Source organism: Lottia gigantea (assembly GCF_000327385.1).
Source record: "Lottia gigantea unplaced genomic scaffold LOTGIsca_75, whole genome shotgun sequence".
In the NCBI taxonomy this organism is placed as follows: domain Eukaryota; kingdom Metazoa; phylum Mollusca; class Gastropoda; family Lottiidae; genus Lottia; species Lottia gigantea.
The window spans coordinates 957013-980122 of record NW_008710508.1 but is presented as its reverse complement, the minus strand read 5'-3'; the positions used below and the strand labels follow the sequence as shown (position 1 = coordinate 980122).

Here is a 23110-nt window from a genome sequence, read left to right as displayed (position 1 = left end):
ATCATCTCTTGAAGATGGTTCTAAATCAGAGATTGAACCAACTGTGAAGAAATCAAGAGCAGATGTTGACGGTGGCAAGTTTTGTTTAAAACCAATTAATAAGTTTGATAAAAAGTTGCCAAGTTTTAGAGATCCACGTGAAATAGGTTGCTTCTCACAAGACTTTGAAAGAAAATTTCATGCTGATAAAAGACAACTGAAGTATGTTATAAATCTTCCATCTAAAACTGAGTTTGATCTCAATAAAGGCTATAAAGAAATGATCAGGAGAGATGAAATATCTCCTGAGCAAATCAATGATTTGTTGAGATGGATAATGCACAAACCAGAAAAATTCAAACTTCACCCAGAAAAACCTTCACTCGAGGACCTGTCAAGTAAATTATCAAGGTTGGTACTCAAAAATAATGTAAACATAATGTCAGTTTAGATAAAAATGCAACAGTAAATGTAAATGTACCCTATACTAATTTTTATACACCTACATGAAATGTTGGTAAACACTCTATTAAGCACAATTCTTGACTGATTTAGACAAAACTTGGTATGGTTGTTTGTAATCACCCAAGGATGAACTCTATTGAAAATCAGAAAAATCCAAAAATATTTAGTATGAGTTATTGCCCTTGTTCTTGAACCGCTCGTAAACACTCTAGAATGCGCAATTCTTGAGGAATTTTGATGAAACTTGGTCTGAGTGTTTGTTATCACCCAAGGATGAACCTTATGGAAAATCAGAAAATTGAAAAATATTTAGCATGAGTTATTGCCCTTGTTCTTTTAAACACGTTCAATTTATAGCTTGTAAACACTCTAGGAGATTCAATTATTGACAGATTTTGGCGAAACTTGGTGTGACCGTTTGTTATTACCCAAAGATGAACCCTATTGAAAATCAGAAAAATCAAAAAATGATTAGCATGAGTTATTGCTCTTGTTCTTGAAAATGTGTTCAATTTTTAGCATGTAAACACTCTAGAAGGCACAATTCTTGGTGGATTTTGACGAAACTTGGTTTGAGTGTTTGTAATCACCCGAGGATGAACTCTATCGAAAATCAGAAAAATCGAACAATATTAAGTATAAGTTATTGCCCTTGTTCTTAGTAATTAAGAACTACTTAACATGATATATGTAAATTACTAATTTGGTAATGGTATTTATTTAAGTTTAAATACAGACTTTGTGTGTTGGAGAGGTTTATTAACCAGGCTTGTTTGTACACCATATGAATATCGGGATGATTGGAAGATTGCAGTGATTCGTTTTAGAAATACTTATTTTTTGTGTGAATCTATGACAGAAGATAGAAAAAAACAAGTTGACAATACAACACCAAGACAAGATGAGATGAGTTATTGGGGTTGGAAGTTTGAACAATATATCACTTCTTGTAAGTTTCATACACCTAGTACACTGTTTAGGCTATGCATGTTTCAAGGACTGAGTAATCTATTAGCTGTTGTTTTCTGATGAAAATCAAAAAAAAATATTGTATATACTCTTTATTATGAAATGCATCCTCATCTATTATTGCTACACTTCCTACTATTAAAAGTTCTTTTGCAGAAACCAGTGTATTGCCAAACTAAATGTTGGATGTCATGGTTTTGTTTTGTGGTCTTGTACTTGTTTTTTTCTGATACCCTTATACTTACTTTCTTTATTTCTATTTTTGATTGTTTAAACATTTTCTAATAGTTTATGTTTAAAATTCTATCTTAGTTGATCACTATAACCCGTCTGTCCCTTTTACGAAGTTTCTCTTCATTTACAGCAGAGAACGGTGGTACTCCAGATATAAATAGACCTATAAACACCAATGAAGCTTTTTGCTCTGTTGTTAGATCTAGATTAGGTGAACATTCCTTAGGTAAAATATGTTCTTTTTTAATTTATATGTCTGCAAATATAGAAGACCTATTTCAAATATTACTACATGAGATTTAGAGTCAACTAATTAATTGCTAACATGTATTTGTCTGATAGGACTAAATCTATGAATGAGAGAATCAAAGACTAAGAATATAGAGAGGGAAAATCTGGATCAAATTGACAATGTCACAAAAAATCAGATCCTAGTTCTGTCCTAATGATGAATAATTGACAATTTGTTGGATTTCAGTATATGGAGGAGAAATAGATGGTATAGATGATTCCTTACAAAGTAACAGTAAATATGTTGAGTTTAAAACATCTAGACAAATAGAATACAAAAAGCAAAATATTAATTTCCACAGGTAAACGATCCATTATTTCACTTCATGTATCTTGTTTTATACAAACATTTAAATTCACTTGATCAAAGTCTTGGTTCCCAAGATCATCTGTGTTCCAAACGCAAAAAAAAAAAACAGAATTGATCTTTTTTTGTGCATAAGTTATTCAATAACCTCTATTGTGGTACCATAACTAGATAAATCGTCTGAAATAGACATTAGTACCATACATTATTGATAGCTTCCTACCCTTGGTACTTGAAGTGTAACATGAATGGGTCATATTGGGACCATTTCAAGGTCATATTTACAATTTTATACACCCACCCCTCTTAATGTTAAATTTTGAAAAGTGAAAGATATTATAGAGCCTTATAAATGAGGTGCATAGATGATTCTATACCTTTCTGGTGTGTCTGAATCAAGTAGTTGAAAATGTTAAAATTAGACCAGGGAGTGTGTCTTAAATAAAGGTTTGACAAGATGATGATAAAAGTTGGAATGCTGTGATATTTGGTTGATCAACAAATTAAGTGGGATGGTAGGTGAAAAGTGTCTGGAAAACTGTTGGATCTTATGACAATAAATGTTTGAATTTTTAAGGCACAAGTTGATAAAATACTGGGCTCAAAGTCACCTTGTTGGTATCAGTAAGATAATATGTGGTTTTAGAGATGATTATGGTATTGTTCATGAATTAAAAGAATTCCAGACAGAAGAGATACCAAATAATTTAAAGGTGAAAGCTTATTTTAGGTCTTGTAAGTTATGAAACTTTCATATAACATTAAAATCATTTTGCTTTAAGCACTGAATTCATGTATCTTTTGAACCCCAACATATTTATTGTCATCTGTACATGGTTACAGATGTGAAGTTATAGACTGATTACATGGTTAACATAAGAAGAATGTTTGTGTTTTATAAAATCATCATAAAAGATCAAATACTGGTTATAATTACTGACTGTTTTTTTTTTTAAAAAGTTGATATTTTATAAGGAATTATAAGTAAATGTCTAATGGCTATTTCAGATCCTGTACAATCCCTGGAAACCAAATGTATGTATGAACTTCCTGAATGATATCCTAGGATTTATAAAACGTTCTATAAAAACAAATGACTCTAAGTAAGTAATATAAATACTTTCCCTTTATCTGGTACCTACTGGAGTGCTTCTTAACTTACAATAAACGTCTTAATGTCTAAGATTTTCAACATAACCCAAGAGTAAGAATTCAAAACTGTATATATATAAATTTTCTTCTTTAAGGACTGTGTATCTGTTAGAATGGCGTCCACATTCTGATGTTACTTTAAAGAAAACAACAGATCCACAATATAATTTCCTTCCTGACTGGTTTATAACATGGGATGGATGGAAAGAAGATGACACAATCTAGTTTGTAGTTGTGTTGTACATGTGTATATATGTCAGTTTTATGTAAAGAATAAGACTTACAGTGGCATTTGGTTTTTTTTGTAGGACAAAATATTTGCACTAATTTATGTACCAAAATCTAGAGAAATGTGTCTGAAAGTTTAAACTAAGAAAATCATGCCGTTAATTTTTATATCGCCCTCCTTGGAGGGTTAAGGAAACAAATGTTCTTAGTTAAGTAAAATAAATGCCAAATGGAACAGAAATAAGTCTCTAAAGGTTTCAACTACAAATAGTGAATCTTTACGAGTCGCAACACTAAAACACTAAAACACTAAAACACTAAAACACTAAAACTATTTTAAGTTGCTTACTTAACAATCGGTACATACCCTTTTTAATTAACCCTTTGATAATTAATTCAGTTTGATCGAGTACATAAATAGATGTAAATAGCATAATTAACAAATATTTTTAGGTATTTTTTATGGCTTTTTTGATAATGAAAATTTTGCACTATGTCAGTTTAAGAATAAGAATATCACATGGAGTTAAGGCCTGACCACCTGTTGGTCCCCCGTACATTGAAATTTATAGACTTTGTGCAAAACCAAATATGTGTTAAATACAATCATATGCTGACACTACAGGATTTTATTTAAAGAAAGCTGACACATGGTTTATGCCAATGTGATCATGGTTATCAATTAAGACTGTTAATAAACTGCAAAATAAAATATTTTTGTGTACCTGATAAAATATCCATTAAAAAAATATTTTGTCTCTTGTAATGTTCTAGTAATTGCATCAAAGTTCAGGTATAAGATGTTCACAGATGCCTAGACTCAAAAGTGGAGAAATAACTTGTAAATAAAGTAGAGATATCATTTGTTAGTTCCTACCATTTCATTGAAAGCACTAATATTTTATTGTCACTTTTGAGTTGACCTACTCAAAATTTTTACACAACTATTGTTATCATTGCTTTTAAAAATCTTCAATCCACACAAACTGCAACCATTCTTGACAGTCCTATAGCTCTGTTACTTGCCTTTTATAAGGTTTGTAAGGGTTGTGAGCATATATTAATTCAAAAAAACCATTGTGGCTTATACTTTTATTGTTCAGAACTGTATCAAGTCACTTCAATTTAACAAATTATAAGAATAGTCAAAGGGTTCCATATACACATTTATTACATCACAGATCATAATAATCTTTCTACAGCCCTAACTTCAGATTGACTCAATGGTTCTAAACCAAATCCTTTTATATCATCTTCATTTTGTAGATCTCGTAACTTATTCACTTTTGGTTTTAACTTTGTTCTTGTTTCATTTATTTCTTTTTCTAATTCATCATAATCTGTAATATAATTAGATCATGATACAAAATAATAGTACTTTAACTTCAAATCAAGTCTGATAAGAGAGGAATTTCAATCATTGTATATTTTCTATTTTTATTTTACATTCTGGCAGTTAAATTATAATTTTCATAGTTTCATAAAGAAAAAACCTGAAAATTGTAGGTTATTAAATGGGTATGTGTTTTACTATGTAGTATGCAATTGTAAATGAAACAAACAATAAACACTTTGTATATGTAAATAAATCAGAATTTGAATCATAAACAAATTTGCTGTTTGCATATATATTTGCAATTTGCTCACCTTTTTCTAACATTTTAACTGCAGTTTTTTTAGGCATTTTAATAAACATACCACCAATACATATCCAGCTTTTCTTTTCTTTGTTTGATTTCTGTAAACTCCTGCAACATCAGACAAAAACAATATTGGGCAATCGGCTAAGTGAAAGATCAGTTAATCCCTTTTTATTCAGTCATCTAAATATTTTCTGATGAAAAAGAAAACAATATCTAGCTATTTGTATCAATATTCAGAATTAGAATATGAAATATGGTTCTCCTACATTTAAAAAAAGAACCTACTGTAGAAAGAAGTTTAGGTTGTCATCACTTTCAGGCTGTTTAAAAGTATCAACATGATGATGTTCAGTAAATGCTGAAAACATCCTGGATGACAGTCTTAATTATCACAATATATATTTTTACTGAATTGTTGCACAGTATGGGCTTTTTAACAAGACACTTATGCTGCAGATCAGAAATTTGTAGGAAATAGTGGCAGATGAAATATTGTGTTCTAGTCGACTTAAGTATAAGTCTGACCTCAGAGCTTCTCTTGTTTTATTACGTCTTAAATCAAACTCTATTATCTGTTGTTTATCACTTAAAATATCTTCTGCAGCTTCTTCTATAACTGAGAGATGGTCTATTAATCTATCTGTTTCTTTCTTAACACTAGCCATAATTCATTCTCTATATTTCCTACATGAAATACAAAATAAATATTTTGGAATATGATCTAATAAATGTGATTTTTTCAAATGTTAAAGTAGTGGTATTGTAGTAATATAATATCTATGAAAACAACTAAGATCTACAGACAATTGAATATGTCTGTGTCCTGTGATATAATAGGCCACTGCAGTTATATTATCTCACAATGGAATATATGTCACATTGTGTGATTATCCACAATTATATTAAAATTATCAACCCTCAGACCCAAAGATAACATAACATGCAAACTGAACTGTCGGTTATCTTTTCAATTTTGTCATCCACTAGAAAAAAAGTATAATAATTTTGAACCAAGAGAGGCTTATCTCTGACTACATTGTTTGCTGAATTGAATTTTGACAATCATTTTCATATGAATTGAAATATCAATTACAAAATACTACAGAGAGTCTTGGATTGCCTTTGATGAAATTGTCAACCACTGGAAAAGTTATCATTTGTAAACATGATTTAACAGGCAGGATTTTCGGTTTGAAAAGTAGGTCATTTTTGTGTGAATTTTCTGGGAGGGAAGTGTGTCTATTTCAAATGTGAATCACTCAACCTTATATTTCTATGGACCCGAAGACATTCTTATACAAATGGCATACAGTTGAAAATTTATGCAACAGAGTGGTCCTAATTCAAAAAATTCTCAAAACAGCAAAATTTGATTTTCCAACGAATGTGACAAGACAGTAGTCAACATTCTATCATAATATTGATGTTAAAGAACTTTTCCCCAAGAGAAACATAATTGTCTAACACTAGTCTACTCTCTGAATTGAATTTTTTCTCTCATGTCACAAATATTCAAAATATGATTTTCAAGTACATACCAATTGTCTTAAATTGCCTTTGGGTCCATGAATATATAAGTTTTGAAAATTTTGCAATTGAAATGAACACACTTCTCTCCAAGAAATTTCATGTGAAAATGACACGCATTTTGAAATGAAAATATCCCTCTGTAAAATCATAGTTTCAAATAATTTTGTTTTCAATGGTTGGCATTTTCATCAACCCAAAGACAATCTAAGACTCTCCTCAATATTTGTAGATTAATATTTCAATTCATACAAAAATGTGATATAGCACTTAATGTGGCCAGAGAGTAGTAACAATCTACTACTCTATAGTCTATGACTACATTGTTTTCTGAATTGAATTTTGGAAATCATTTCCATATGAATTGAAATATAAACTACAAATACTTTGGGTTGTTAAAAATGTCAACCACTGGAAAAGTTATTATTTGTAAACAAGATTTTACAGACGGGAATTTTCATTCCGAAAAGTATGTCATTTTCAGCTTAAATTTCTGGTCGGAAGTTGGCAAAACCGACACACCTCAACATTTTCAGTTTCTGACGTGGAACCGCTAATGATCTTTGATATTCAATCTTCGAGGTGAGAAAATTACTTGTGAATATAGACTCACACATTCAATTTAAGATGACTAGGTCTAAATGTTGATGAACGGACTAGTGAATGAGTTCACTTCATAGAGAGTTATCTATAATGGTTCACTTGTTCAAGGACTCACTCTTCCACTAATTCATTTGCCATCTCTTCCCATGTTAAAACACGAAATTCAACCTTCTATAACTTTTTCCAGAAATCTCGTTGAAAGCTTTCCAATATGTCGAATGAAAGCCTGACCAATTCTCAATGTCTCCTAAAAAAATTCATTATATGATGACCATGAAAATTTTGAGCTACTAAAATTGAAAGTAGACTACCACCGGTTATACTCATTCGCTAGAGTTTGGCACTTCACAAAACGACTATTTTTAGAATTAGCCTTCCGCCTTTAGGTCTCTCATCATCTCACCAAATCTGAAAGATAATGCAATTTCAGACATCAAATTCCAAATCTAGACCAAATTTTACCCCAATATAGGCATGCAAAAACCCCAAAAGGGAGAGAGAAAGAAGATTTCTATACAATCATTTGCATAAAATGTTTTAGTGGAGTGAGTCCTCAATGCATTTCGATTTAAAACAGAGTTATTTCCCTTTAGCTAAGGTGACTATGATTTACAGACTTACAAACCCACTCGTATCAACTTCGGGTCTAGAATGTCGGTTTCCAACACCCCTGGAGTGAGTCAGGGCTACCTCATACGTCAGTACGTCAGTGAGTTCGTCACTCCGTCAATGAGTTCGCCACTCCGTCAATGAGTTCGTCACTACGTCAGTGAGTTCGCCACTCCGTCACTGGAGTCCATCAATACGTCGATGCTACCTTACAATTTTATAACTTTTGTTTTTAAGTTCTTAAACGAAAAACGACATTTGACGGAGTATTTAAATCAAATCGTCTAAAGAACATGTCAAAAACTAAAAAAAAAAATTCGTACAAATTGGGGAATATCTAATTTCCAACAGTAAACGTTTTATTACTTCACCATCTGAAAGTTTCTTATATATTATTTTCAGTTTTTGCGATGGTTTAAAGGGAATTACATGAAACTCAGACGTCCTATTGAAAATTGGAATGGTGAAAATTGATCCTTTCAGTGTTCCCAAAACATATGTGAAGTAAAAAAAAAACTTTGGACAATCTCTTTAATATGGAACAAATGATGTGAAAAAATTTGTAGTCATAATCATATTGCATTTTTAATGAAAAAAGACTTTAAACTCCAACACTTGAATGCGTTAGACAATATTTACATTATGCATTTGTAAGTAACAAGCCATATTGAAATGTGCTGTGATCAATGGAGATATTATATTATTGTTTTAAAAACAGAAGAATAAATGAGATTAAAGCTGCTGTTTTGTAAGTGTAGCCTATAGCCATCACTCGTTTGCCATGATTATAACTGTGAAAATATATATTTTTTCAAAAACTTGTAATATTTTATGTCGAATTCTGGTATTCTTTTATTTTTAATAAAACAAATAATAAGAAAACTGTTTTGTCTTCTAATAGTGCCATAAAAAATTTTTTTATTATACTTTCACTATACTAAAATCGCGATAGATTTTTTCACCGCTTTCCTAGATTCCTTGAACATTTTCTATTTTTTTTTTTCAATCTGTCATTGACGTTAGTCCGTCAATCATTGCAGTGACATAGTGGCGAATTCATTGGCATAGTGGCGAACTCATTGACAGAGTGGACAATTCACTGACGTAGTGGTGAACTCATTGACGGAGTGGCGAACTCAATGACTAAGTGGAGAACCCATTGATGGAGTGGTGAACTCATATATGTTGCATAAGTATGAAGCAATCCAGGGCTGAATATCTAATTTATTGGCATTCAGTTTTAGCATTCCTTTAGGTTGAATTAAAAGCCCCCGGACTTTATTGATATCTGTCATTGGTGTCAGTCCATGAATACCTCTTCCGTCTTTCTGCTAAGGATTCTGCCACCCCATCAAACGGCCCGTCACTCCGTATGAGTGACGAACTCACTGACGTAGTGGCTAAATCATTGACGTAGTGGCGAACTCACTGACGTACAAAATTACGGGGCTCTACGTAAATAACAAAGCGAAAGAATACAGGATTAAGTTTCGGAAGTTTCGGTACTAGTAACGGGCTTGAGGAAACCATCGACTTACTGACGGACATCAGTGCTGACTTAATCAATGCTTTTTTTCGTTTTCTTTTGTAATTATTGGAGATTCGTATTCTGTAAGGTAGCATCGACGAATGTCGGATGAAATGTTTTCCCCTGTCTAGGGCTTCCTCATACGCCAGTACGTCAGTGAGTTCGCCACTCCGTCAATGAGTTCGCCAAAACGTCAATGAGTTCGCCACAACGTCAATGAATCCTTCGACCGTCTGTGCGTCACGTCAATGGTTTAGTTAACCTGACAATGTTATCAAAGTTTAGTTTTTGATTCATTCTTAGATTATTTTTACATTTTAGGTTTTTTTTCCATTGACATCAGACAGTCATAATATTGTCTCTATCCTTCATTGGAGCCAGTCCGTTAATACAGCGCTTCTTCATGTGTCGCTCCGGCATTGGTGTCAATGGATCCATCATTCCCGTCAGTCCGTCATTGGCTTTATCCGTCATTGGCGTCACTTCGTCAATCACCACAGTGACGGAGTGGCGAACTCACTGACGGAGTGGCGAACTCATTGACGGAGTGGCGAACTCACTGACGTACTGACGTATGAGGAAGCCCTAGCCACGGTAAACATTTCATCCGTCATTCGTCGATGCTACCTTACAAAATTATGTGGCTCTATGTAAACAACAAAGCGAAAGAATACAGGATTAAGTTTTGGAAGTTTCGGTACTAGTAAAGGGATCGACGAAAATATTGACTTACTGACGGACATCAGTGCTGCTCTGATGCATTCCTTTAGTTTAGCGAAATGGCTGAATTATACTGACTTAATCAATGCTGCATTTAATTTTCGTTTTCTTTTGTAATTATTGGTGTTTCGTATTCTGTAAGGTAGCATCGACGAATGACGGATGAAATGTTTTCCCTGTCTAGGGCTTCCTCATACGTCAGTACGTCAGTGAGTTCGCCACTCCGTCAATGAGTTCGCCACAACGTCAATGAGTTCGCCACTCCGTCAATGAGTTCGCCACTCCGTCAATGAATCCTTCGACCGTCAGTGCGTCTCGTCAATGGTTTAGTTAACCCGACAATCTTATCAAAGTTTTGTTTTTGATTCATTCTTTGATTATTTTTACATTTTAGGTGTTTTTTTTCATTGACATCAAACAGTCATAAAATTGCCCCAACCTTTCAGTCCGTTAATACAGCTCTTCTTCATGCGACGATCCGGCAGTGAGTTCGTCACTCCGTCAATAAGTTCGTCACTCCGTCAATGGGTTCGCCACTCCGTCAATGAGTTCGTCACTCCGTCAATGAGTTCGCCATTCCGTCAATGAGATCGCCACTACGTCACTTGGATGATTGACGGACTGACGGCAATGACGGATTAAGCCAATGGCAATGAATGACGGTGCTACCGATTCATTGACGGAGTGACGGATGAATAAGGCGTGTATGCTTAAGGGCTACCTCATACGTCAGTACGTCAGTGAGTTCGTCACTCCGTCAATGAGTTCGTCACTCCGTCAATGAGTTCGCCACTCCGTCAATGAGTTCGTCACTCCGTCAATGAGTTCGCCACTCCGTCAATGAGATCGCCACTACGTCACTTGGATGATTGAGGGACTGACGTCAATGACGGATTAAGCCAATGACAATGAATGACGGAGCTACCGATTCATTGACGGAGTGACGGATGAATAAGGCGTGTATGCATCAGGGCTACCTCATACGTCAGTACGTCAGTGAGTTCGTCACTCCGTCAGTGAGTTCGTCACTCCGTCAATGAGTTCGCCACTCCGTCAATGAGTTCGCCACTACGTCATTGAGTTCGCCACTCCGTCACTTGGATAATTGACGGACTGACGCAAATGACGGATTAAGCCAATGGCAATGAATGACGGAGCTACCGATTCATTGACGGAGTGACGGATGAATAAGGCGTGTATGCTCAAGGGCTACCTCATACGCCAGTACGTCAGAGTGTTCGTCACTCCGTCAATGAGTTCGTCACCCCGTCAATGAGTTCGCTACTCCGTCAATGAGTTCGCCACTCCGCCAATGAGTTCGCCACTCCGTCAATGAGTTCGCCACTCCGTCACTTGGATGATTGACGGACTGACGCCAATGACGGAGTGACGGAATCATTGACGGATGAATAAGGTGTGTATAAGCCCTGGATTATGTTATACGTAACTACGTCAATCCGTCACTGGCATATTCTTTCGTTTTATTTTAAGAAACGCTAGTATTCATCATTTTGTAAGTTAGCATCGACGTACGTCTTTCTAAAATTTCGTTTTGATTTCGTTTTGTGATTATAATTCATTAATATTACATTTTTTGTTCGGTATTGACGATTGACGTTATGACGGAATCACTGACGTGAGTGGCGAACTCATTGACGGAGTGACGAACTCACTGACGGAGTGACGGGTGAGGTAGAATTAATTGCTTGGAGTAGTCATTTGAACCCCTCACACCCCCAAAACGGTGGACATTGAAAAAATTGGAAATTGTATAATTTTTATTCAAACTTATCATAATAACCACACATAATAATGGATATTATATAATCATGCGACAGCAATAAGATGCTCAGTGGAAAGGTTGTTGCTGTTTTCTTTGGAACCATATATCCGCCCAAAAAAAAATTCTTCTACAACAGTTGTACACACCCCCTGCACCCTAGTCCCACAACCCATGGGGTGAAAACACCCCAGGTTGGGAACCAGGGGAATAAAACAGGAAGAGGTTGGCTGTTAAGAAGTGGAAATCAGATTGGGGTACAAAAAGATAGCTTCGAGTCTCTAACCAGAGAAAGAAGGGTGGAAAATCGAAAAAGATGTCCGTCCAGTTAAAACTCTAGAGCTCCAGGTCTCCTCAGAAAACAGAAAGTGAAAGGTCTTTACTATCTAAAAGGTCTCGACACCATTCATCATCTCCGCTCACCCTCGTAACAGACAGCCGGAATCCACAGTTGATGAAGGTAAATATGCCTATCTATAACCTTTTTTTGATATGATGAGGACTAAGAAATCCCCATACATGATTGTACTACATATTCATCTAACCTGTTGTCATAACCTTATCCCCCATATACTCTCTAACGCCGGGTTGGCACACCGTGGCAGCGTGGCAATAGGTAGCGAGATGGAGGGTCATCTGCTCGGCGATTAGGTGCCTTGGGCTTCAATCATTCTCAATGCCCGTGCGAGTGCTTCCTCCCCCCTAAGACCTAATCAGAATCCAGTATAGTAATTACCCTATTAAAACAATCTTAAATTAATATTTTTTATCGATATTAAGTATAAAAGGATTCTGTTTTATATTTACTGATGAACAAATCTGATGACTTTTGAGAAATTCCAAGTCCATTTGAGGATTGATGTTCTTTGAATATTTTCAGATGAGTCAGCTTCCAAAACCCTTCTGGCGGACATGTCCACGTCAAACCCTCAATTTGACAATGGCTACTTCGACCAAGTAAAAGGGAAGGCCTAGAAAGTGACCCCACCACAACTCCCGATGAAGCTTCACAGAGGCACAGGAAGAGGAAATCGCTTGCTGGTTGGAGAGTAAGAAGTTCCTGTGAAGGAAGGAAGGAACATGAAGGACAGACAATACAAAGATAAGGCGTTATGGAGGGAACTATTAGGGAAAGGTACGGATGGTAAGTATACAAAAATGTATTAGTCTACTTTGAAATATTTGAAATCTTGTTTGAGACACTTGACATGTATGTATACATTGCTCTCAATGAAAATTTTAATGTTTTTTTAATTACTTATTATCATATATTATGCAGATAATTCAATTCAGAGATGGTACCTAACACTGAGAACTCGATTATCGAAGTTGTGGGGGACAACCCAAGCAGAAATCCAGAAGAGGTCTAGTGATGGCGTATCGAGTGATGTTGAAGGAAACTCCATCCCTAGGTAGAGGCCAGTGAGAATGATAGTGACTGTGGGGGAGCCTGCTCAGAAGATGTCCCTTCGGTATTCCAGTCGCAGCAGCAACAACATGCGAGTTCAGTTGCAGTGATCCCAGTCAGCAAATCAGCCACTTACACCAGAGTCAGTCAACTTCAACAGAGGTCGCTACTACCCCGCCAACAGGACTGTGTAATCACCTTCAATAGATTTTCAGTCTGGTCCCAGAACGACCTTAACTACGACATCAGCGTGGAGATCATCCCAGGAACATCATAAGCAGTACCATACCCTCCAGACACAGTCCCCACACACACAGAAAAGCCTTCGCCATTATCTAAATCCAGACGGTAGTGTAAATATCAACCAAAACATCGACTTCTGTTGTGTCACATGAAGAAGAAATACGAAAAATACGGATTTTAAAACTACGTCAAATTTTATCTCAATAAAATCACTGTTTCAAATCAAGACTTAAAGAATAAAATAAGATCATACACTTTTGATTTGAGTTTCTATAAGATGTGAACATAAGTTGTTTGTCGACATAATGTTATTGTCTCTGTGTTCATTTGACTTATTTGCCATAGCCCGAACCAGCCTTTGAGGTAAAATAGTGGCCCAGGTATCTTCTAATTTGAATCCCCTCCTGGGTTCCAGTGTCATTTCCTTTTTGCCCCTGCGATAACATTCTAGTTTTCGTGCTCTAGTCTATCAGGTTGTTGTGGTTGGCTGGATATCTTAGTCTGATGAGATTGTGAAGGATCACAAAAGTTGTGATGATTCCTGGCCTCTGGTTCATGGATTTCAGCAAAACTATAAACTTATGTGCCAAAATACTAAAGATATTCTCTTTTACACGCCTATTCTCTCATAATGCTCCATATATCTGATAGAAAACGGGTTCAACAGCTGCTTGCTGATTCCAAAAGCCCGACTACATAAAATGGGACTGGAACATCAACACCAGGTAAGAGACTTCTCCTCGTGGAGATTGAAAAGTTGTTACGGCTTTCCAGGTTTCCTTCAGCTCCGATCAATGTAAATACTTGCATCGTTGCTGGAACTATCCGAACCAACATAAATTCAAAGAAATTTGTAGTCTTCATCGACCAGGCCCATTATATATAGAGAAAAAAAGCCCTTGTAGTTCCTGTAAACAGAGCCAGTATCCAAGGACAGGTGACCATCACATGCTTGCCACCCAGAGCACCAAAGCAGTGTGGAAATTGTCATTTCTCCTCAAACTGTTCAGCAATAGATGTCCACCGTTAAGTTGTAGTAGGACACTCGATCACTTCAGTAGCAAATTCGTCTTTGATATCATCACATCAATGATAAGGGAGATAGTGTTTGATGCTACTGCGAAATTATAAGACAGGCTTGGATAATTGTAACCGCAGACCAGGTGCTGTATAGCGATGGACAGTTTGAGATAAGGAGAGACTTTCTGTACCGCGTGTCCTTCTCTAATCTCCCCTCGTAGAACCTCATCGTAGAGGCCTCTGGGAAGTCTTGTGTAGTTGTGGAAGGCCTTTTCATGTTATGCCTTTGGCTCCTTTTAGCAGAGTGCTATAGTGACCGATATCAGTTTATTCTTTTGTCAGACAGCCATTTCCGGATCCACACAGATCTCGGTTTTCTGCTTTGTATGTACATGACAATGTGAAAAAAAAAAAAAACTTATTTACCTGTATAAGATGAGTGGATCATTTTGATTTTTTAGGTGCATCAAAAGAAGCAATGCTGTTGCCTTCCTTTTCTTGGTTGTCTCATCGTCGAAGTACGCCGTAGGAACTCAAATGTGATTGAAGATTTGTGAGTAACACACGCGTCTGCTTCGAAGAGTTGCTTCAGACCGACTGAGGGAGAGGCCCTGTGACGGGTCTTTAATATGCCCACATGACAGTGACAGACTTCATCGATACTGTGGTCCCATCGTGATGTCATCGCACTATAATATGGTGGTTCCAGGATGGATGCACGACGGCATGCACGACGGCATTGCAAGGGCTTCGCGTTATCGCGTGGTCCTCGGAAGCTTCTTGTTTTCTTGGGGAGGCGGAAAATGCCCGATGCCAACGATGATAACACGAGGTAAAGACGAAGATGACGCGATTAGACAAGATGTCCAATGTGATCAAATGCAGGCCGTATTGTATAAGGAGTAAACAAATTGAATCAAATGTTTCGTCGAGTCATGATCTGCCAATCTGGACTGTTCCACTGGCAAATGAGCATCTTGTTGTTATGCCCGTGGTGTCTCATAAAATTACTTCCAAGGATTCCTTCTAATATTTTTAGTGTCAATATTTGCATCTACACTTTAAATCTTTTAACTACAGCGATTTCAAAAGCAATAACTCAATAGCCGTTTCCTATTGGACTGGATCAATTGACTATTGGGTCATTTCTTGACTTTGGTTTCATCATGATGACATTACAAAAAAGATTTGTAGCCAAAAAATCAACGAAGAAAAGCTGTATTTTTTGTTTCAAGTGCTTCTTTAAAATCTGTATTCATATACTTGTGTTTCAGCTCACAGCAATAAAAATAACACGAAATGATAAATGCACTCGATTCGAAAAATTAAAATTTTTCGAATTTCTTTTACTTTAGATAATTTCACTAATATGATATCAAAATGATAAGTGAAATGTCGTTATGCACCCAACGTACATATCGCTACATGGATGTGCTGATATGATACAGTGTGCTGAACAAATAACTGTACTGCCAATTGCTTTATTGCAGCTCTGTACCTGTTGAAGGTAAGTTAAACATATCATGATCATATTACACACCTAGAAGTATATTATATTTTCTCTTCTCTGTCAGCTGCTACAATTCTCACTAACCAATAGTATTGATTAGATAATACTGGTGGTCACTTCCAGTTGATCAACATTTTTTATCTCACTTTATTTGATGGTTTTAAGAGGAACATAGCTGGAATTCTTCGTAAAGGTAGGTTTCAATTTCAATGGATTGGACATTTTATAAAAATCCTTAGCCAATATATTACAGAAATAACAATATAAAGCCTTAGTGTTTAAAATCATACTGAAAAAGTGAATGACCCATGATGCATATATGCATTATATCGTCAATCAGGTTTTCTTTTCTAATTCATTTTATCATTTTGTTCACCATAAAACATAAAGTACTATTCAGACCAAAATATTTTGACATTGATCACTGTTATCATTAAAACTTGTAAACTTAAACTAAAACGTTATTGATAGTTGAAATTCAGCCAAAAATTTGTTCTGTTAGATTTCCTGAAATGGTTTAATAACAATTACGTCGGAATATTATTACTTGATTCAGACTATTAAAAAGTCGACAAACGAATATTGAAGGTATCAATACCCGATTCTCTAATATGTTTTTGTAATTTTAAAATATGAAGATTTGGGTTTTTCAAAGTTAACTTCAAAAACATTAGTAATAATATTCCTGGAAATTTAAAGGAGGAGTCAGAATGTTTTATGTAGATTCGGAAAGTCCTCAAATTGTTTTGAACTAGACCAAAATCTAGAGAAATGTAAACCTTTTAGAGGTCGATATGATTTTGTTTTGTCTTGGAAAAATAAAGTAGGGATTGAAGCAAAAGAATATCGCCAAATTGTAAAGAAATATGTCGCTTACTAATTCAGAAGGTTTCAACAAAAAAAAAGGATCAGTTTAAAAACTTTACACCAAAAACAAGTTAAAATGCTCAATTAACAATTAGCACCATTCGTTTGTTAATTACCTCTTTTTAAAATAAATACAAGTAAAAAGCATTTTAGTTTTATAAATTTTTTCACTTTTCAATTTACAACGTTTTTAATAATTATTAATTGCATGCTGCCTCTCAAAACGGTTTCAAGGACCCAAAACATGGTAAATCTTACAGTTTAATGTTTGAAAGGTCGGAAACAACTATAAAGTGTTTATGACAGGAAATATAGAATATAATGGTGCCTTGACAACTCAGATATCTGAAATTGTAGTCATAGATACAAGTTAATCTATTTGTAATATAATTAGTAGATATAAAAACTGTCAAGCGCTCATTCGTGACAAGTTGTTTATTTTTATTTAAATTTCGGAGAAGGGATGGTTTGAATCTCTCAAATGTACAGGCCTATGATGCAGTACATCATGGGGCCGAGCAGAGGCCACAAAATTTCCCAGGGGAACACAGGCCATTCTTCCACTTTGTAGAGTGAAAAAGCACTTGTACCACGAACATTGGAGGACTCTGCTAGGCGGAAAACAAATATGTTCCGATTAGAAATTAGAATAAGCAGTCTGTTACTTTTCCCAAATATTCTGTATTGAACATTGGAATCTTTGATGAGGCCTTGTCCAAAAACCATTCCTAGCAACTCTTTAAACTACGTCGCGCCTACTGAACGAGTCTGGGAACATTTCGTACGTAATGACAGAAATTGTGCAATATTGAGAGCATCACCATGGATATTCTGATACAAATACACAGACTCTTACAATGTTTGTTTATCTTGAGATAATAACTAATTGTTTAGACTGTTATCAGATAAGAAGATTGAGGAGGTTATACTGGTTGTGGTGGAGTTATTTAGAGGAGTAATTGTTACTATATACCTCTAATATCGGCACCCGCGGAAGCTACACGCATCGAATGCTTCAGCAAACTGAGACAGACCTTGCTAACCATTTTTTAAGTCATTTTGTGTTTTGTTTTTTTGCATCTTTTGTTTAATCCACAAAATCTTTTATTTCACAGACTGATGACAAGTTAGATAATAAAACAAGACGCATAGACTCAAGAGATCAGTTCAAAACGTTGCAAATTGCATTTTATTTAAATCAGTTTATAAAAAAAACATATAGCTTTTTGATAATTGAAAAATAATGAATTGGAAATTGAAGCACAGACCAAGAATAAATATATAATATAGGTTTAAACTTGTTCAACAAGTGGGAAAAAGTCCATGCCAAAACAGCTATTTCTGGTTATTAAAGTAGAAGAACTGTATGCACTCATATTAATGAAACCAAAGTAGTATTGCAGGTCATGACGATATTCCATATAAAGAAAAGAATCATAAAGATTGTATGAATATAGAAATAGTAAACAATTAAACAACTGTCAGCTTACAGTCATAAATCATCTACTTATACCTGTAGAAATCAATAGGAAATAATCATGTTTATAAAAACATACCACAGATGATAAAATCATTCCAAATCATTCCAAATTATTCCAAATGATTTGTTAGGCCGTCCGATGTAAAAACAATCACTGTTCTTCAAAATTAAAAGATTTGTCAATAACAGTTTTCAAAAAGAATTCAAATTTAACTTTAAAACTTTAACTTTATTTTAGAGTAGCCAAACCTAACCATAACCTATGTAACCTATGTATAAAAATGGCTGGGAATTTAAAACCATTATGGTATCATAATGAGTTAATGACATTTCAGGGGATACTACAGATTCTATAAGTTGTAATGTAAATTGAAAAGATGTCTAATATTATCAAGATTAATATTAGGTCAAAATATTGTGATCTCCGGTTTGATACCTGTAAAATAATCCTTGAATGAAATGGGCTTAAAGTTTTCTTCTAACCCACCCGAATTATACGTGTAATACACGAAATCTGTCTTACATCATTTCAGATGTGTCCGTCGGTCCGTCCGTCCGTCAATCCACGTTTGTTGTATGCACGATAGAGGCTACAGTTTTTATCTGATCTTGATGAAACTTGGTTTGCATGTACATATTGATAACATCTCGGTCAAGTTCGAAATTGGTAATAATCGGATGAACGGTTTCAGAGCTATTGCCCTTGACTTAGTAAAAACGCGTTAAATTTGGCTTGTATGCACGAAAGAGGCTGCAATTTTTATCTGATTTTGATGAAACATAGTATGCATGTATATATTGATGAGATCTCGGTCAAGTTCGAAATTGGTAATAATCGGATGAACGGTTTCAGAGTTATTGCCCTTGACTTAGTAAAAGCGCGTTAAATTTGGCTTGTATGCACGAAAGAGGCTGCAATTTTTATCTGATCTTGATTAAACATAGTATGCATGTATATATTGATGAGATCTCGGTCAAGTTTGAAATTGGTAATAATCGGATGAACGGTTTCAGAGTTATTGCCCTTGACGTAGTAAAAACGCGTTTAATTTGGCTTGTATGCACGATACAGGCTGAAATTTTTATCTGATCTTGATGAAACTTATTATGCATGTATATATTGATGAGATCTCGGTCAAGTTTGAAATTGGTAATAATCGGATGAACGGTTTCAGAGTTATTGCCCTTGACTTAGTAAAAACGCGTTAAATTTGGCTTGTATGCACGATAAAGGCTGCCATTTTTATCTGATCTTGATGAAACTTAGTATCCATGTATATATTGTTGAGATCTCCGTCAACTTCGAAATTGGTAATAATCGGATGAACGGTTTCAGAGTTATTGCCCTTGACTTAGTAAAAATGTGTTAAATTTGGCTTATATGCACCATAAAGGCTGCAATATTTATCCGATCTTGATGAAACTTAGTATGCACTTCTATGTTGATGAGATATCGGCCAAGTTCGAAATTGGTAATAACCGGATGAATGGTTTCGGAGTTATTGCCCTTGAGTTAGTTAAAACGCGTTATATTTGACTTGTATGCACGATAAAGGCTGCAATTTGTATTCGATCTTGATAAAACTTAGTATGCATGTATATATTGATGAGATCTCAGTCAACTTCGAAATTGGTAATAATCGGATAATCGCTCTCATAGTTATTGCCCTTGACATTGTAAAATTGTGTTTAAATTTCCTTGTATGCCCAATGAACACTACAATTTTGATACCATCTTGATGAAACTTAGTATGCATGAATATATTGATGAGATATCGGTCAAGTTTGAAGTTGGTAATAATTGGATGAACGATTTCAGGGTTATTGCCCTTGACTTAGTAAAATTTGGCTTTTAGGCAGGCTATAGACTTAGTAAAAATGTGTTAAATTTGTCTTGTATGTACGATACAGGCTGCAATTTTTATCTGATCTTGATGATACTTAGTATGCATGTATATATTGATGAGATATCGGTCAAGTTTGAATTTGTAGTCATGATACTGCAGGGTGCAGTTTTTATCTGATCTCGGTGAAACTTGGTATGCATGTAAATTTATATATGGACAAGATCTCAGTCAAGTTGAAATTGGTAACAATCGGGTGAACGGTTTTGGAGTTATTGCCCTTGAATTAATTCAATGCATCTAATTTGGCTTGTAGGCCTGATAGAGACTACATTTTTATACGATCTTGTTGAAACTTGGTATGAGATCTCTGTAAAGCTTGACATTAGTAAAAATAGGATGATTGGTTTCACATATTAAACCACTACAGGCTTTGTTACGACTGAATTGTGGTCTTCGAGGATCACTTTGCTGGGGTGGCTACAGAAAATCTTTTCATGACCTGCATCCAGACCTTGCAACACCGATGATCAAAGTGTGTAAACTTTGAAAGGGAATATATAGAGAAATAAATGAGAACCATCGACTATGTATGGGTCCTCGAATATTGCAGACCAATAAATCAAAATCATCAAACATGCCTTCAACAGGAAATAATTTTTGTCATCAGATATGAAACATTACTGGCCTAAATTGTAATTTCAGGGTGTATCGATGAATAAATAAGTTCATTTATTTTTCTATCTTCATGTTTTCAAAGGTAACGTTATTAGAACAAAATTAAACATTTAAACTGTATAATGTACATCTTGAAAGTGGCATTCGAAGATTGTTTGATACCATGAAAGGGGTGTGTTTTAACTTGCTCTTACGAAAGGAGGACATTATCAGAAACAAAATATATGGAATTGTATTGTATCTTTTTTCTCTGGAAAGGTATGGTAAGTGTATAGAAAACAAACTAAAAGTCTCCAAGAGTATTTCCACACATGAACGATTCATAGACTGTGATAGGATAGACTTAATTATATTGTATCTGTTTTTCCCCTGTTATTACATATAAGTAGATATAAGACAATCCAGATATTTTCATTTCAGTTGAATACAGTGTCTGTGTTAGATGTTATTATTATTATTTCAAACTTCATGATTAGAAAACAGTGTCAAATGGCATCTTGGCGAACTTCATACTGTAAGTATTCTTTTCCTGTACATGTACTTTTAAATTGAAAGATTTTTATTGAATAGGTGAATCTGTTTGCTGTGAGGCAGATTTTGGGATTAATTACCGATATTGAAGTTTGTTTGTAGAATCAATGTTGTTATTTGTCTACCGCTATAGAAGTTGTATTGTTGTATTATAATGCTCATTTAGTCCAAATCTAGTATAACTAAATGTTGTTATTTTGATGCTGACGTGGATAATACTGCGGTCAGTAGGTCTAGGTATTCGATGAAAATGCTTGTTACACTTACATTTTCGCAACTAGAAGATAACTATGGAAGCCGGTTGCGGTCAGATTTACCCTCGGCTGCTCTCGAGAAAGCGAGTAAAAAGACCGGGAGAAGAGTCGAGAAGGCGAGAAAGCAAGGAAAATGGGAGAGCTCGTTTTCTCTGCGTCGAGGGAAGAAATGGCTGCAGCCGCCTTCAATAGATAACCACAAATAAGATAATGGCAAATACTAGTTGATTAATCTTTTCTCTTAAGTAGTGATATTCTTTTTTTACAGTAATGATAACAAGTCAAATAACGCTATGTATTCTACTCGTCTCAAACTCAACGGCAACAACACAAACACCGGCTTCAACGGAATCCCCGACAACAACGCTCACCACCCATACTGTAGATGAGACAACAATACAAACACCGGCTTCAACGGAATCCCCGACAACAACGCTCACCACCCATACTGTAGATGAGACAACAATAGAGATACGCCATACGACATCACATACATCAATAACATCACACATCACACCACCATCAGACAATCCAACAACTAGTAAATTGCAAATTATGACTGATCAAATTACATCAACCAAAACTGATGAAACTACAACAACTAAAACGGATGAAACTACAACAGCCAAAACTGATGAAACTACAACAGCCAAAACTGACGGAACCACAACAGCCAAAACTGACGGAAATGCATCTGTCCATGAATCTACAACAGTCGAACCTCAAAAAACTGTAACAGTCAAAACTGATGAAACTACACATTTCCATACTTCACATAGTACTGCACAGTTAAGTACGGCTAGTACTACAAACAGGATCACATCGGCACAAACCTCTTCCACACCGTTAACTACACACACTCCTGCAACGATAACGAACGCTAATCCTACAGAATCTACTGGAAACCAAAATTTGTCAAGTACATTCAAAATTAGTATGCCAAGTAATGGACCAACGGCATCCAATATTCCTCCTATAAGTACAACAAGTTTAAAAGCATCTACGAAAAATATACAAACTGACATGCACTCTACAAATGCAATGACCTCGGCACAAGTAACAGGGAAAACTGGGGAATCGACGCATTTTAAGAATACAACAAATATGATTATTGACACCACAGAAACGACCTCAACTGATACAATTTACAGTGATAACACCGTCACAAGCAGCTCATCACCTCATTCAACAACAGCTACAAAAACTACAACATTAGACATCAGTGTAGCTGCGACGTCTA

At 35.3% G+C, this 23110-nt stretch overlaps 3 protein-coding genes across 3 annotated transcripts in view; 2 read left to right on the top strand and 1 right to left on the bottom strand.

The window, feature by feature from the left end:
* Positions 1-115: 115 nt before the first annotated feature.
* On the top strand, positions 116-3586 carry LOTGIDRAFT_54612 (hypothetical protein; the record flags this gene model as incomplete). The annotated part of the gene is made up of 7 exons (XM_009066267.1): positions 116-372; positions 1170-1393; positions 1778-1873; positions 2126-2240; positions 2823-2958; positions 3254-3348; positions 3493-3586. Coding segments are annotated over 7 exons (1017 nt in total), but the record flags the coding sequence as incomplete, so codon positions are not given.
* A 654-nt stretch (positions 3587-4240) lies between these two features.
* Positions 4241-7951, bottom strand: LOTGIDRAFT_196436 (hypothetical protein). Its single transcript, XM_009066335.1, has 5 exons — positions 7916-7951; positions 7409-7645; positions 5794-5952; positions 5273-5373; positions 4241-4965 (listed from the first exon to the last, which is right to left on the bottom strand). Exons 3-5 carry the CDS (start codon positions 5931-5933, stop codon positions 4808-4810), a joined length of 399 nt encoding a protein of 132 aa, XP_009064583.1. The 5' UTR covers positions 5934-5952; positions 7409-7645; positions 7916-7951; the 3' UTR covers positions 4241-4807.
* A 13394-nt stretch (positions 7952-21345) lies between these two features.
* LOTGIDRAFT_168453 (hypothetical protein) overlaps positions 21346-23110 on the top strand; it is a gene marked incomplete at both ends in the record, with an annotated part of 2409 nt that continues 644 nt past the window's right edge. Inside the window, 3 exons of the mRNA XM_009066334.1 lie at positions 21346-21348; positions 21506-21599; positions 22139-22926. Coding sequence (XP_009064582.1) covers positions 21346-21348; positions 21506-21599; positions 22139-22926 — 885 coding nt within the window. The remainder of the gene's footprint in view (positions 21349-21505; positions 21600-22138; positions 22927-23110) is intronic.